Source organism: Megascapheus bottae, chromosome 7 (assembly GCF_031878675.1).
Source record: "Megascapheus bottae isolate mThoBot1 chromosome 7, mThoBot2.hap1, whole genome shotgun sequence".
Lineage (NCBI taxonomy): Eukaryota > Metazoa > Chordata > Mammalia > Rodentia > Geomyidae > Megascapheus > Megascapheus bottae.
Window position 1 is genome coordinate 83498493 of NC_143515.1, and position 17160 is coordinate 83515652.

The window sequence follows — 17160 nt, forward strand, 5'->3', positions numbered from 1 at the left end:
ACAGGTCATATGAAGTTGAGTACTCACAGGTCATGTGAAGTTGAGTACTCCCCACAGGTCATATGAAGTTGAGTACTCCTCCTCACAGGTCATATGAAGTTGAGTACTCCCCGCAGGTCATATGAAGTTGAGTACTCCCCACAGGTCATATGAAGTTGAGTACTCCCCACAGGTCATATGAAGTTGAGTACTCCTCACAGGTCATATGAAGTTGAGTACTCCTCCTCACAGGTCATATGAAGTTGAGTACTCCTCCTCACAGGTCATATGAAGTTGAGTACTCCTCCTCACAGGTCATATGAAGTTGAGTACTCCTCACAGGTCATATGAAGTTGAGTACTCCCCGCAGGTCATATGAAGTTGAGTACTCCCCACAGGTCATATGAAGTTGAGTACTCACAGGTCATATGAAGTTGAGTACTCACAGGTCATATGAAGTTGAGTACTCCCCACAGGTCATATGAAGTTGAGTACTCTTCACAGGTCATATGAAGTTGAGTACTCCCCACAGGTCATATGAAGTTGAGTACTCACAGGTCATGTGAAGTTGAGTACTCACAGGTCATATGAAGTTGAGTACTCCCCACAGGTCATATGAAGTTGAGTACTCCTCACAGGTCATATGAAGTTGAGTACTCCTCATAGGTCATATGAAGTTGAGTACTCCTCACAGGTCATATGAAGTTGAGTACTCACAGGTCATATGAAGTTGAGTACTCCTCCTCACAGGTCATATGAAGTTGAGTACTCCTCACAGGTCATATGAAGTTGAGTACTCCCCACAGGTCATATGAAGTTGAGTACTCCTCACAGGTCATATGAAGTTGAGTACTCCTCACAGGTCATATGAAGCTGAGTACTCCTCACAGGTCATATGAAGTTGAGTACTCACAGGTCATATGAAGTTGAGTACTCCTCACAGGTCATATGAAGTTGAGTACTCCTCACAGGTCATATGAAGTTGAGTACTCCTCACAGGTCATATGAAGTTGAGTACTCACAGGTCATATGAAGTTGAGTACTCACAGGTCATATGAAGTTGAGTACTCCTCACAGGTCATATGAAGTTGAGTACTCCTCACAGGTCATATGAAGTTGAGTAGTCACAGGTCATATGAAGTTGAGTACTCCTCACAGGTCATATGAAGTTGAGTACTCCTCATAGGTCATATGAAGTTGAGTACTCCTCACAGGTCATATGAAGTTGAGTACTCACAGGTCATATGAAGTTGAGTACTCCTCCTCACAGGTCATATGAAGTTGAGTACTCCTCACAGGTCATATGAAGTTGAGTACTCCCCACAGGTCATATGAAGTTGAGTACTCCTCACAGGTCATATGAAGTTGAGTACTCCTCACAGGTCATATGAAGCTGAGTACTCCTCACAGGTCATATGAAGTTGAGTACTCCTCACAGGTCATATAAAGTTGAGTACTCACAGGTCATATGAAGTTGAGTACTCACAGGTCATATGAAGTTGAGTACTCCTCCTCACAGGTCATATGAAGTTGAGTACTCACAGGTCATATGAAGTTGAGTACTCCTCCTCACAGGTCATATGAAGTTGAGTACTCCCCACAGGTCATATGAAGTTGAGTACTCCTCCCCACAGGTCATATGAAGTTGAGTACTCCTCCCCACAGGTCATATGAAGTTGAGTACTCACAGGTCATATGAAGTTGAGTACTCCTCACAGGTCATATGAAGTTGAATACTCCTCACAGGTCATATGAAGTTGAGTACTCCTCACAGGTCATATGAAGTTGAATACTCCTCACAGGTCATATGAAGTTGAGTACTCCTCTCTGATCCCATAAAGTTGGAACCAAATGAAAATGATGACAGGAGAATTTCCAAACCTTCTCACCCCCTGGGAGATTCCAGACTGACAGGAGCCTCTGCTTCCTGAGCGCTAGGTGCCCAGCACCCGGCACAGAGTCCACACCTGCCTTCTCAGGTCACAAAAACACAGCCATTTCTAGAAAAAATGATGCATGAATTGGCTTAGACTTCTTCATCCTTTTTGAATGTTGTGCCCTTTTTGTACTCACTAAGAAAATTCTAGGTTTGACTTTCATTATATCCTGTCCTTTAGAATGAACTTCTAAGTAGTATGCTGTTTTTGGATAACTGGACAAGACCTCAGTATCATTTCTAATGTTGTGATCAATAAAGATAATCACTGAGCCCGGGAAAGGGCCAGCGTCTACCTACATCACACCCACCACTTCATGCTCAGTAAAAAACAACCGCGTCTGCTCAGCAGACTAACAAGGCCTGGGATCATTGCTTCTAATTTCCACCTTCATAAATCCTGCTGCAGCTGTGGATTCACTGCTAATGTAATTTTAGAGCTCAATACAACCCAGACCACATCTAATCCCAGCAAGCAGCAATGCAATGGTACTGAGAAAGCCTTAAGTCAACGTGAAGGCTGAAGAGGCCACCGTGGCTCAGTGGGGCCCCTTCCCAGCCTCTGACCAGAGAGAACAGGCTCATTCAGTGTCTGAGAGGTCTTAGGGGAAACATTTCTGTGGAAAGTTCCAGTCATTGCTGTACTTCAGTGGCACAACTTTTCTTGGCTGAGCATATCTACAGGTGGAACTGCTAGAATGAGAACCCACACAGCAGGTGCAACACACACAAAAGGAGCTCACACCAGCCTGCTGTCAGACCACACATGGCCTGGGCACGGACTGGTGCACACATGTGCACAGCCTGGCTTCCTCCTGACCGCCTGTGACACCGTGTCCTCCCAGCTGCCAAGAGAGTCTGGGATACAACCTTTCAGCTAGCTATACCTCAGCTGACCTGCCTTTCACGCCAAACTCCACTGCTGGCTTCCAAAACCTCCCCATCATACCATCAAGTTTTGAAGCCATCCTGGTTCCATCTGTCCACAGGCTGGAGCCTTCACAGTCTGCTCTCTTCTCAGGGACTGGACCCAACTGCACCTTTGGCAGGCGACCTAGCCAAACCCTCCTATGAGCTTCCAGTCCTACTTCTGGCTTCCTTTCCTTCCTTTCCTTGGAGCCCAGGGTGGAGGCTCCCATACCCCCAAGATCAACGCACCATAGCTCTGCGCAGTGCTGAGTACACAGTCCACTCTTCAGGGCAGAGAACTGAGGCCTAGGGTGTGCTGAGCATTCAGTCTCCTACCAGTAACCATCAAACAATACACACATGCATGCACACACACATGCATGCACACACACACAAGGAAATGAGCACACTAGCCAGGAGTCCTAAGGGGCTCATGCCTGTAATCCTAGCTATTAAGGAAACAGACTTAAGGATCATGGTTTAAAGCCAGCCTGGGAAGGAAAATTAGTGAAACTTTTATTTGTAGTTAACTACCAAAATGCCAGAAGTAGAGCTGGGACTCAAGTGGTAGAGCATTTATTTTTGGACTTAGAAATTGAGAAGTGAAAGACCAGTAAGACAAGAAAGTCAACTCAGTTCTTTGGCATTCTTCTTAGAAGGCATTCTGAGGGGAAGGTTTTCATAATTGTATTATTAATTTTACTGTTCGTATGTAAGCGTAATTACTTTGTGACTGCAAATCCTGTCTGCACATGATCGTGCTTCTCTCTTGTTTTGGAGTGACGGTAGTCCCAGCCTCACTTCAGGAAAGAATGTGTCACCAGGCTTGTCTACATTGTAATTTCTGCCTGGCTTCTTTCCATGACTTTGAAGTAGTAGTTCACATGTTAGTACTTTTCACCTCATCTTTGTCCTGTGCCAGCTGCTGCCCACCTCCACTTCCCTGCCCTGCCACCCATTCAATCAATGTCTCCCTGCAAATCACTGGCCTCCCGGAGATGACCCACAATGCACTGCGACCCACACACTCACGTCACCTGCTCTCAGCCCTGCACCCAGGCTGCCGTGTGAGAGCAGGCAAGGTGGACAGGTGGGTCCAGCCACCGGGCTTCCCAGTACAGTTCAGACTTCATACACCTCCAGCCACACGGGACATGTGGTGCACCGGAGGCCTTAGCTGGCCTGACTCTGCTGGTGTGGGGTGGTCACTCCTTAGCCAGGCCAACTAAGTACAGCAGTAATTCTGTAGCTACTCCTTCCTGAGTTCTAAGCCTGGAGAACCCAAGAGAATCATCCTGGCGGTCTCTGGCTCCTCAGAGGGGACTTACCTCAATGGGGGCCTGCACCAGTGGGCTCCTCAGTCAGTGCCCCCGAAGACTGAACATGCATGAGCTCAGAAGACCCACACCAGTGCCTCCTTACCCTGGAATGCCATACCCCTCCCCACAGTTCACTTCCAGCTAGGCAGCAATGCTCCCAGGCGCTGTAAGGGCCATTCCCCTCAACGGTCATCCTTGGGGCTTCATGAGGAGAGGGTGAGGTCAGTATGGACTGTGAGTCCATCCTTCAAACACACACACACTCGATGTACCAGTCTCTCAAAGCAAATGTACAGAGAACTGCTTTTTATATGCGAAGGAAATGGGTAACACAGTCTCTAAACCTTCTAAGCTTAACTTGTTATTAGAAACCACTGGACTTTTCTGAACACTCAAGCACACTGACCAATGGATCGGCTTTTAACAGGTGGTGAAACAATCTGCACATCGCTAAACACTATGCTTCATAATTTAAGCTTTCGTGACTTCTTGTCCACAGAATGGCTTTAGTTTCTCTTCAGTTTGCCAATTGACAAATGTGTCTGAGCAGCTTGAAATGAAGAAAACTGTTTGTACGTAAAAGCTTTCCGGTACAGGGCCCCCTGCGTCCAGCTGGCACTGAGATCATTGCCAGAGTGAAACCAGACCCCACCGGCATGGCCGTGACTCTGCTTGCACTGCCCAGAGCCATCAGCCATGCAGAGCACACCCTCCTGCAGGGCCAGCAGCCCTGCTCCAATGCTCACTACGGATGCAGCACCACAACTGTTCACAGAGCCCGCGGGCTTCTTCTTCACATGTGGGCGCCTCGCCATGTCCTCATGTTCTGTGCACTTGGTAAGACACAGAAATGCAGAAGTATTGAGTGTAAGTTACAGTTGATGTAGGGTAGTCGGTAATCATTTTATCCACATTTTTAGTATGAAAACATCATGACTAGATATTGCCTGTACATGAATACATGTGTAATTGGACATAATTGTAGCAAAAATATGGACAAATCTAAATTTAAAATTTTGATATGGAATGACACTAATTATTATAGAGTATTGATAAAAAATAGCCTAAAAAATAAACGTCAAGTTTGATTATTTTCTTCATTTTTCTCATAAGAGAAAACTTTCCTACTTTGTCTCTTTGCATGTGCCATCTCCTCTTTATGAACAGGTCTGTTCCTCTGCCCTTTGCCCCAGATGCCATGGTAACCACTCTTAACAGACGATTCGATTAGCTAGAGCCAGGACATGCCTGGTAATTCTGAGACTGTGGTGCCCCTCCATTAGCCTCTGGTCTAGAGATCATCTCCCCTCCGGCCTCCATTCTGACCACTTGTCCCTGCAAGCCGTTCTCTTCCTCACTTGGGGTCACTGAAACATCCTGAGGCCCATCAACACCCTCAGGACCAGCCCCTGTGTCACCCTCCAAAGCCAGGGCAGGCTCATGGCCCCCACCCCGGTGTCCTGCCTGACCTTCTACGCAGCACGAGTGTGTGAAAGGAAGTATGAACAAGTCTGCCACTGAACCTTCTGTCAACTCATCAGAGCTCAGAGACAGGTCACCACGGGGTGACTGCATACACGTATGTGACCCTTGGCGCCGAGGGGACAGAAGAGAGGCAGTCAGACACAGCAGCCCCTTGGGGTCCACAGGTGTGTGGTCCCAGGGGACCACCACAGAGGAAAGGGACACACAGAGCTTAGCTCAGAACTGCAGACGCTGGACTCTTTCACTCCACAACACCACAGCTACACATCAGCTTCCCATCGTCTAAATCTCTGTCTTATCACTGAAGCACACGTGTCTCTACTGTCTTATTTTACCACGCTTATTTAGAAGAGGAGTATTTTCACAAAATTAGGAGCAGGCAAATTGCCAGTCACACGGTGATGAATGGAGCTAAATCATATGGTACTAAGACTTCTACACCAACTGAGCCGTGCAAAGCACACATGGAAATCCAAATATTTTCTTTTTAAAATTGAGTTTTTAGAGTTTACTGGGGATTTTTTGAAGTTGCTCAATCAAAATCAAACACAATAAATCTGTTTCCCTCAAATGGGGGCACCCTGTGGTACAGGGTATCACCTGTCTGTGAGGACACATGTGGTTGCTGTGACATCTCCTGTGAGGACACAGGACACGTGTGCTTACTGTGACATCTCCTCTGAGGATGCATGACATCTCCTGTGAAGACACAGGACATTTGTGCTTTATGTGGCATCTCCTGTGAGGACACGTGTGCTTGCTGTGATGCATGAGGGGGCAGGATGCATGTGCTTACTGTGTGGCTGCAGTGTCCGTTCAGGTGTAGGCCGCTGTCAAAGAGCGGGGAGGAGGCCCTGCTGCTGTAGTCACTGGCTGGACCTGGGGACCCTGAAAGGAAAGAGAGGAGTTCACACCACTTCAAGACACTTAGGCATGGGATTCGCAGACCATGCACTGCCAGCACACCTGGCTAGTGCCGGCTACTTCTTTAGGGCTGTGTACTTCTACCCTGGCCATAGCCTCCCTGCACATGCTCAACATCAGAGAAAAGAAGGGAGCTGTGGCCCAGCCTCTGGGAATGCCACAACCACTGCCACCAGGATGCCCGGTGGGGCTGAGCTTGAGTTAAACCCACGTGGCTCTGCAGATCCTGAGCCCCCAGGCATGGGACACTCCCGTCCTCAGAGATATTGGATGTCAGCCTTGCAGCCCTCTGGAGGTAAGTGGTGTAAGAACACAGAGAATGTAGGCACAGGGCAGAGGGTGGCACCGGACATTATTATTTAATATATGGAGGCCTGACTTAAAGTCCTCCTTGTCCTCGTCTACTGCTCAGTCACAGGGATGTGACCTGGTCATTTTTAATCACACTTTCACTGAGACCCTAGCGCTCCACTTACAGGGGATGTGACCCCGTGAGTCAACTCAAGAGAGTCACAGACTCAGATTCGGTGTTTCATGTCCAGGGGATGCGGCCTATGAGTCCACTTGAGAGAGTCACAGACTCAGACTGGTCACACCTGGGAAGACTAGGGTAGACACCCCTCAGGCAGATGTCCCACGGGAGATGTCCTCTCTAGACGCCCCACAGGCAGATGTCCCACGGGAGATGTCCTCTCTAGACGCCCCACAGGCGGATGTTACACCATTGTCACATTGTACTGATTCACCCTATGGTTGGCTGTTCACCTCTGACCTTGGCTGTGCAGCACACCTGGGCAGAGCACCTTGGCGTCCTTCCCAACCTGCAGAGCATCTGTGGCTCTTATCTTTCTTGGAAGCACTGCACCATGTCCCCCACATGAAAACGAGACACTGAAGCAGGCCAGGGGAGTTCTCTTCCTTTTGTCAGCACCTGGACTCCCTTTGATTGTTGACTTCTACAAGTGCTACATGTGTCTGTGGGAATGACTTCAGCCCAGGAGTTCATCACACTCTGCTACCAGTGCTGAAGTGGAGAGTATTAGCGCTGTTTGAACAGCATTGTTCACTTAGGCCATTGCGTGCATGCTCTGGGACACTACCTAAAGCTCATTCCAGGGCCTCACCTCTATGTGCACGATTAGCTTCTCACTGAAAGCATTTCAACGGCTTCACACAGCCGGGAGAGACACAGGACAGCCATCATCACAGATGCCTGACAAAGGCTGTGGGCGGAGGCCTCCAAATACAGTCACAAGAGGTACTAGATTCCCATTCTTAATGACTGCTATCTGCTATCTTCTCTCCAAACTACAAAGAGATATTTGAACAGTCACAATCTCTTTCTTCTGTTTATCATCTCACATATTCAAATGGTAGGTGTTAATAATTACTAATGATAAAATAGATGTTGTGGAAACAAAAAATATAAGAAAAATGCAAGCTACAATTTATAATAAATATTAATTTAAAAAGCCACCTTGGAAGGATGGTCTGTCAACAGTGCCCTCAGCAGGGGGAAGCATGCTGGGCACTGTTTAGGGTGGTGGATATCACCCCATAACCAACAATTCCACTGCTAAGAAGAATCAAGGGAGCGCAAAGTCTTTAAAACAACATTATAACAGTCCAGAAATAGAAACAAAACCCGTGTCCACCCGCTGAGTGTGTAAACAAAGCCCGTGTCCACCCGCTGAGTGTGTAAACAAAGCCTTGCATGTCCATATAAAGAAATGCCATTCAGACAGAAAGTAACCGAGTGCTGGCGGCTTGCTGGAAAGATGACCCTTGAGAACATCATGCTGAGTGAAAGGGCCCCACAGAGGGCACATTTGTGTGATAACATTTATTTAAATTCCCACAGAAGGACAGCGGTGGCTGTCAGTGGCTGGGGAGGGCGACACTTGACCAATGCCTCGTAGGTGTCAGCTCCTTGTGGCACCAGGGCGGTTGGGAAGTTAATCGCTGGTGATGGTTATAGAGCATGGTGAAACACTGAAACTGCAAGTAAAGTGTATGCTATGGGAACTGCATCTTTATAAGACACAGTCAGAACTTCCTTCAGTCCCAATGGCTATTCATTTCCTTTCTGACTTAAATCCAACGATTTCCCTTAGGAATCGGTCAGGGCTCTCTCCTCCGTCCCCGCGGGAGCTGTTGTGGATAATGGCATCACACAAATCGCCACACATGGGGCGGGCCTGGGCAGCAGCTGTGCTGTTTTCTCAGTGTGTTTTTCCACGAGAGGACACGTTATCTGAGAGGGGCCACTCTGTGGCCACCGTTACAACTGGTATGGATAGGAAGATTTGGGTTCCTGAGGAACCCTGCAGCCTGGGGACACAAACCTCATGCTGTCTAGTGAGCGCACACTGGCTGGATGCCAGCCGTGCCCTGAGACAGAGTGACAGAGCAGCTGGCACCACAGCACAGGTCCCCACAGCAGGCCGGGGCTCCAGGGTTCAAAGGCTGCTCTGATATGGGAGGAAAATGCAGCACCAGCACTGGGGCTGTTAAGGGCAGGCTTTTCCCCATGGCAACAAGTGTTCTCACTTATTCTACCTCTGCAACACTAAGAAGAGCTGCTCAGGGCCCCCTCTGCCCAGGGAAGCCACTCCACCCTAAGAGGACAGAAAAGGCCCCATTTTCAAACACCCTTTACTTTCTGTCTCTGCACACACTCAGGACAGATGTATTTATGGGTCAGGGTGAGGTGAGCAACACACCCATGGGGTGGGGGGTGGGGGGTTGAGGAGAGGGCACAGCCCCGGGGCACAGGGCCTGAGACATTGTGGACCAGCTCTGCTTCCAGTATACAGTGAAACCCAGTGCTCAGCCCCTCCTGTCACCTCCTCCCCTCAGTGCCCAGCCCCTCCTGTCACCTCCACAAGCTAGCCCCAGACTCAAGTGCACACAGGCTTTGCACAGCCAGCACTTCCTCTAGGAAACCTTCTACTGCCTTCTGAGGTCTGGTTAGTGTCTTGGAGGAAATCTGCTAATGGGCTCAGTGTCTGGCCTGTGCCTTGCTGGGGACATGGTGTCCACCAGAGACGGGAGGGTCTCAGGGCCTTGATGGCTGTGCCCAGCTGGGGGACGTGGGGTCCACCGGAGACAGAGGGTCTCAGGGCCTCAATGGCTGTGCCCGGCTGGGGGATGTGGGCTCCACCTGAGACAGAGGGTCTCAGGGCCTCGATGGCTGTGCCTGGCTGGGGGACATGGGGCCTACTGGAGAGTCTCGGGGCCTCCATGGTTGTACCGGCATCTTGGACCATGAAAATCACATTGGAATCCTGCCATGATGGTCACACTGGCATCTTGGACTGTAAAAGTCATATGGGAAGGTCACACTGGCATCTTAGACTGTGAAGGTCATATGGGAAGGTCACACTGGCATCTTAGATTATGAAGGTCATATGGGAAGGTCACACTGGCATCTTAGACTGTGAAGGTCATATGGGAAGGTCACACTGGCATCTTAGATTATGAAGGTCATATGGGAAGGTCACACTGGCATCTTAGACTGTGAAGGTCATATGGGAAGGTCACACTGGCATCTTAGATTATGAAGGTCATATGGGAAGGTCACACTGGCATCTTAGATTATGAAGGTCATATCGGAAGGTCACACTGGCATCTTAGATTATGAAGATCATATGGGAAGGTCACACTGGCATCTTGGACAGTGAAGATCATATGGGAAGGTCACACTGGCATCTTAGACAGTGAAGGTCATATGGAAAGGTTACACTGGCATCTTGGATTATGAAGGTCATATGGGAAGGTCACACTGGCATCTTGGACTGTGAAGGTCATATGGGAAGGTCACACTGGCATCTTGGATTATGAAGGTCATATGGGAAGGTCACACTGGCATCTTGGACTGTGAAGGTCATATGGGAAGGTCACACTGGCATCTTGGACTGTGAAGGTCATATGGGAAGGTCACACTGGCATCTTGGACTGTGAAGGTCATATGGGAAGGTCACACTGGCATCTTGGACTGTGAAGGTCATATGGGAAGGTCACACTGGCATCTTGGACTGTGAAGGTCATATGGGAAGGTCACACTGGCATCTTGGACTGTGAAGGTCATATGGGAAGGTCACACTGGCATCTTGGACTGTGAAGGTCATTTGGGAAGGTCACACTGGCATCTCGGCTCTTCTCTGTGACTGTTTCCAGTGTTGTAGAAAACAGGTGCTGTGGTCCCTCCAGCATACTCTCCCACAGCAACAGGGCCAGGGGTCCAGAGGACAAATGGGTGCTGACCATTGCCTGTGTGTTTGCACAGATTTGCGGTCATGATTTCCCATGGCATCTACCGAGGTGGACTTGTCAGTGTTCCCAGGAAGGAGAAAGCGGGTGGGGGATACTACTTAGGCTGGCCATGGAACAGAGGGGCTCCAATCTCTGATGTCCCTCTGTACTCAAAGCTGGCTTCTTGCCCTCAAGTCCTTTTCTAGTAGCTCCCAAGCAAGTACAGCCAGACCCATGCTGCCACACGAAAGGGATGACCACAGCCTCTGTGAACACACAGAGGAAAGAGCCAGTGGAGGCCATGGAGAACAGGGTCCTGACTGAGTACAGAGGAGATGACATGTCTGCATCCCAGTAGACACTTTACAGCCTGAATTAAAAATATTTAGGTAAACTGAGACAGGTACTCTGTGTGTGTGTGTGTGTGTGCGCGCGCGCGCGCGCGCGCGCGCGTGCGCGCATGCGCGCATGCGTGGCAGTTGAATTAATATTGCGGCAAGGAAAGGACCTGCACAGGACATGGGTCCACTCTCTCACGTACCTAATGGGAGCTTCAGAAATGAAGGCGCGTCCCTGAGATATTCCACAGTGATGGTAACCTCGTCACCAGCATTTCTCAGGAGATGCACCTACCGAAGTAAAAGAGCAATACACAATCACAAAGGAGGGTGCACTGAATACAGACTGACCCCTGCACGCAGCACATGCTCCCCAGAATTGCCCAGGTACCTCAATACTTTCCAGATTCGACAGGGGCAAGAGACAAGGTTGTACATGTCCAAGGCACACAGTCCCTGTGCTTCAACTGCATGAGTGTATGTCTTCACAGCTCCTGTCTTCATCTCCATAAGTGTGTACTCCACAGCTCCTGTCTACATCTCCATAAGTGTGAACTCCACAGCTCCTGTCTACATCTCCATAAGTGTGTACTTCTGTCTACATCTCCATAAGTGTGTACTCCACAGCTCCTGTCTACATCTCCATAAGTGTGAACTCCACAGCTCCTGTCTACATCTCCATAAGTGTGTACTTCTGTCTACATCTCCATAAGTGTGTACTCCACAGCTCCTGTCTACATCTCCATAAGCGTGAACTCCACAGCTCCTGTCTACATCTCCATAAGTGTGCATCTACCACACATTTCTATGCCTATAAGACAAAAACCTCTGTATACTCTGTTTAACCTACTATAATTCCACAAGAAGTCCACTTGTAGGTAAAATGTTCCCATTTTGAGACATTGATAGAACATGTGGCAACCTAACTGTTTGAAAACCAACCATATATAATTAAAAAATTTGAATGACATGTTCATTTTCAGAAAATGTTTGGCCATCCTTCAACGTGATACAACGTACACTTATGCTGGAATTTCAAGTTGCTCTCACTCCTGGATTGGATTTTAGGCATTCATCACATGCATCTCACTACTTACAGAAAGCCTACAATCTAGGGCCAGTTTGTCATGTAGTTTATATGTGGTTGTTAAGGAAAATTAATTAAGAAACAGGATGTCAATAGACTATAAGTAGCAGAATGGATTATGACCCCAGTATGCCTATATCTTGTCTGAAAATGACTGTGTGGCATGCTGCCTGAAATTGTAGCAGGGCTTGGAAAGAATTGAAATTTGGATTGAAGACATTTGCATCCTGGCATGTAGCAGTAGTTCGTTTGCCCTTTCTATGTTGTCCTTGAGCTTTTTGGCCTGGTGCTCTGCCTGTCCAACTTAATTATGTACTGTCTCTTCCCAGGCCCTCTAAGCCAGCCAGTCTCTGGCCACAGACCAGCCTCTCAACTGTCACGACATATCCTGGGCCTTAACTTACTCCTTCTCAGGCTTTTTGAAATTCTAGACTCTCATCCGTGTGACTACTGAAATGCCCCCACTCATTCCTCCAAACATTTCAGTGCCTCTTCTCCACAGTTGTTAGTGACCATGCACTGACAGAGCCTGGTTCCTACGACTCGCCCTGAGCCTTCGTAAGCTGCGGTGAAACCTTTGCTGTATCCTTCCCACAACTTCCATCCAGGGCTGGCGTGCAGCCAGGGATCAGCTGTGCTCCCATCTGGGCAGCTGCCCCACGCCTCTGCTCAGACTGAAGTGCATGCCCTGGGCAGACGGGAGGAAGGAAGACAGCACCTGGCCCTCATTTGCTCTTGTCAGCTTCCTGTCAAACTCTGTCCTCAGAGAGCTTGTAGCACAAAGGGACTAGGAAAAGGACTCCCCTCCACTCCAAACAACTAATAAGGAAGCTGAACTGCCTCTGGGACCGCCCCTCTCTCTGCTCAAGACCCTAGAGAGAAAAGTGTGCTTTGAACTTACTTCCCCAGCTGGGTCTAAGAAGCAAAACCCATTTCTCCTGACAAATGGCGTCCAGGATGTCTGGGAAAAACTCCCAGCAGTGTCCTCGCCGCGGCCCAGGCCATCAATCAACGCTGCCGAGTCCACTGCGACTCTGGGCAGAGGAGCTACGCGATGAGGCAGGGCACAGCTTCAGGAGAAGCCTGTGGGCGACACTACTGGTCAGCCAGTTCTGGAGAGTGGACAGCTGCAGACAGTGCCCCGCACCCTGAGAGTGCACGGCGGGCCAATCCTGGAGAGCTGGAGCATCCCTGGGAGATGAGCAGTTGAGACAGGATTGGTGGAACACGCCAAACCACAGCATCTGTGCTCTGCTCAGCTTGCTGTAAGTTCTTGAAAAAAGAGTATGTGTGTGTGCGTGTGTGTGCGTGCGTGTGCGTGCGTGCGTGTGTGTGCGTGTGTGTGTGCAGGTGTGTGTGTGTGCGTGTGTGTGCGCGTGTGTGTATGTGTGCGCGTGTGTGTGCGTGTGCGTGCGTGTGCGTGTGTGCGCATGAGTACGCAGGCATCCTATTAAATTTGTAAATAAAATCTAATTTCAGTCTATTCAGCAACCTTCTCAGTTCTTCCTGGAGAAAATCAAGCACTAGAAGCCCCCATATCTACATGCCCCTGTGTGTATCTCAACAGGCAATTAGATTGTGTCTGAGAATAGTAAATCCATCTCTAAAGGATGGAGCAGAGTGGTTTGAAAGATAGTTACAGTCAACAACTCGCTTCTAGTCTTAAATCACTTGCCAAATCTTGAAGAACTCATCTTTTGGGTTTTAAGAACAATTTAGATACAAGATCACGGTCTATGTCTGCTTCATCAACATCTTTTTCACTGAGTCCACGGCTGGGTAGTGCATCTGAGAGGAATCAGCCGTGGCCTTGGGTGGTGGGGCAAACAAGGGGTTTCCACATCACTTCCTCCTCCTCCTATGCTCTCCACTGACCCGTGAAGGAAGACAGACCCGACTCTGCTGCTTATGAGATGAAGCCCTTCTGCCAGCAGCAGCACCTGAGAGCCTCTGGAGCCTGTCAGTCCATACTTGCTGCCCCTTCTGGGTTCTCTATACCTTCTGGGCAGGTTCTGATCTGGCAGCTGGAGGCTGCTTCCAGCTTCCATCTCCCAGATGTGCAGTCAGACCCTGAGACACAGGTATGGATCTTTTTAGAAACAACTCTACCCCTGAATGCCACTCAAGACATTCTCCATGGGGTCTGCATAGGATCAGGCCATGGTCTGGCTACCAGAGAAGGTGTGACAAAGTGCACATCTTCTCAGGGTCCTGGAGCTCAGCAGGCAACAGGGCTGGCTCCCCTGGCCTGTGGACAGAAGTGTTGAGTGACCACCAGGTGACAACATGCACACTTGACACAGCTCTGGTTCTACAGTGAGCTTCCCGGAGCCCGAGTCACCTCCTTAGGGCTCCATCCTCAGGACTCCTCCTGAAAAGTCCTGGATTGCAAGAAGCCAGGACACAGCCCAGGTCTCTGGGATATCAGCAAGGTCTTGTTGCTGTGGCCTCCCACGGGAGGCCTCCTCCTACCACCACCTGTTAGAGGGCCCAGCCAGAGCCCGTGAAGCTTTACAATGTCCACTCAAGGCACAGCGCATTGGCTAGCTCGAAATGTACAATGGAAGAACTCGGCTATCCCCACCTCTTCCTCCTCTGACACATAGAGGACATTGCTTCCAGCATGGAGTGCAAGCTTTGCTCCAAGGGCAACTTGGTCAGGTCTATCGGAACCCCCCAATGGGCTAAAGAGGTGTGTACCAGGTTTCTAACAAACCACATCAATTCCCCTGTCACCTGAGAGGAAGCATTTCCTGACTGCACATGCTGCCTTCTTTGTGCAATATCATATGAAATTCCATTGTGTATATATATCATATCTATTCCACACACTCAAATTTTAAATCAAGTAACTGTACTTAATTCAATCCTACATGTCAGTTTATGAGTAAAGTGTATCTCCATAACATTCACCCCTCCATCATTCTCCGTCTCTTCCAACCCTACCCTTCCCTCCTGATCTGGATTCATTTTCACATGTGTATTGAATGTTATGACTGCATTCAGTCACCCTTTCTCTCCCCATTCCTAGAAAACCATCTAAATAATTTCAGTGCTCTCTGATGTACAATGGAGATAACCAGTGATGATAACCTGTGGGGATAATCAATGGTGATAACCACTGGGGATAATCAATGGGGATAACCAGTGATAACCTGTGGGGATAACCAGTGGGGATGACCACTGGGGATAACCACCAGTGGGGATAACCAGTGGGGATAATCACCAGTGGGGATAACCACCAGTGGGGATAATCAATGGGGATGACCAGTGATGATAATCAATGGGGATAACAAGTGGGGATAACCACCAGTGGGGATAACCACCAGTGGGGATAACCAACGGGGATAACCACCAGTGGGGATAACCAACGGGGATAACCACCAGTGGGGATAACCACCAGTGGGGATAATCAATGGGGATGACCAGTGATGATAATCAATGGGGATAACAAGTGGGGATAACCACCAGTGGGGATAACCACCAGTGGGGATAACCAACGGGGATAACCACCAGTGGGGATAACCAACGGGGATAACCACCAGTGGGGATAACCAACGGGGATGACCAGTGCTCTGCCTGGTGTCTGTAAGGACACGACAACTGTGCTTGCAGAGTGCTGGGTGCCACCTAGCTGTACATGGGCTCTTCCCGGGTGCCCACACAATATAGTATGATTTACTAACCTCTCAGGTGTTCGCTCTCATTCTGTGACTGGGCCTAAAAGCACACTCAATCACATGTAAGTATGCAGAGAAAATTAACTAGGATAAAGGAATATCTAACAAGCAGACTGAAAGCTACAAAACAATACACTTACCACTTCTTCATGGGATGCATTTTCTACATGAATGCCATTAACCTGAACAGACAACAAATTAAGACTATTTAGGATAATTAATTGTCTAATATTAAAAGGCAAAAATGCAAATGTTGAAGATTAGAATACTGACCTGCAGAAGAGCATCTCCTATAAACAGCATCCCTGTTTGGTCAGCTGTGGGGTTGTAAAAGCAGCAGCTATGTTAGATCTCCTGATACAATGTTTAATTTCTGCAGTGTTTAAGCAGCCTGGCGCTTGAAAGGCAGTGTGTGTTTGTGGATGTACCTAAGTGTGTGTGCACAGATGTGAATGTGCCAGTTAGGACACAGAAATGACAGCACGTGTGCACATGCCAACCACGTGTGCCAGTTTAGGTATGCTGTGTGTTCCTAGATTGGCAGTGGAATGGACAGAGACAAGAACACCCATTTTTGTGTATTCACACACAAGTGAATCTGCGTTGATGTATGTGTGCACTTGTCTGTGTAGGGAAAATGCAGCACATAACAAAGAGCAGTAACTGGTGAGCTAGATCACTGGTCCTTTTTCAGCACAATAACAGAGTTACTGCTTTCAAGACAGATACTGTGTAATGTGGAACACAAATGCCATTTGCTCAAGTGAAGATTTCATCGTGTTGTGTGAAAAGTCTGACTCACACCTAAGTCCATACGGACAAAAACAAAAGACTTCTAAAAGCCACTTAGCATCGCCTTCATTCTGCAGAACAAATAGATACAGACTGATGAGCATAAATGTAATTAAAATCACTGCCAGAAAAAACAAGCCAAAGAAAGAACTGCATTTAAAGTTTATATAATATTCACAGTTTAGTTTCAATTGCCATTTTCTTTGTCAAGGAAAAGAAAGATCCTTTCCATAAGACTGAACATTATTTGCACTAACTGTAAAGCCATTTGTTTCCTTTGTATGGGTTAGCATTAATTTTATAGCCCTTTGATTAAATGCTGGAAGGCAAATAAGAATAGATTTCTTTTCATGACAGAATGCTCTGTCAAACAGTAAGCAGATTCCATGTTAACGGCCAATGTTATTTCTAGTCATTAATGTGCCACACGCCACCTTTGAGGGGGCTCAGGGGTAGG

General features: G+C 48.3%; 1 protein-coding gene across 1 annotated transcript in view; it reads right to left on the reverse strand.

Moving 5' to 3' along the window:
• Positions 1-17160, reverse strand: part of Sntg2 (syntrophin gamma 2) — a 139159-nt gene that overhangs the window by 59482 nt on the left and 62517 nt on the right. Inside the window, 4 exon segments of the mRNA XM_090336226.1 lie at positions 6425-6516; positions 11348-11435; positions 16052-16093; positions 16185-16228. Of these exon segments, the coding sequence (XP_090192352.1) occupies positions 6425-6516; positions 11348-11435; positions 16052-16093; positions 16185-16228 (266 nt within the window).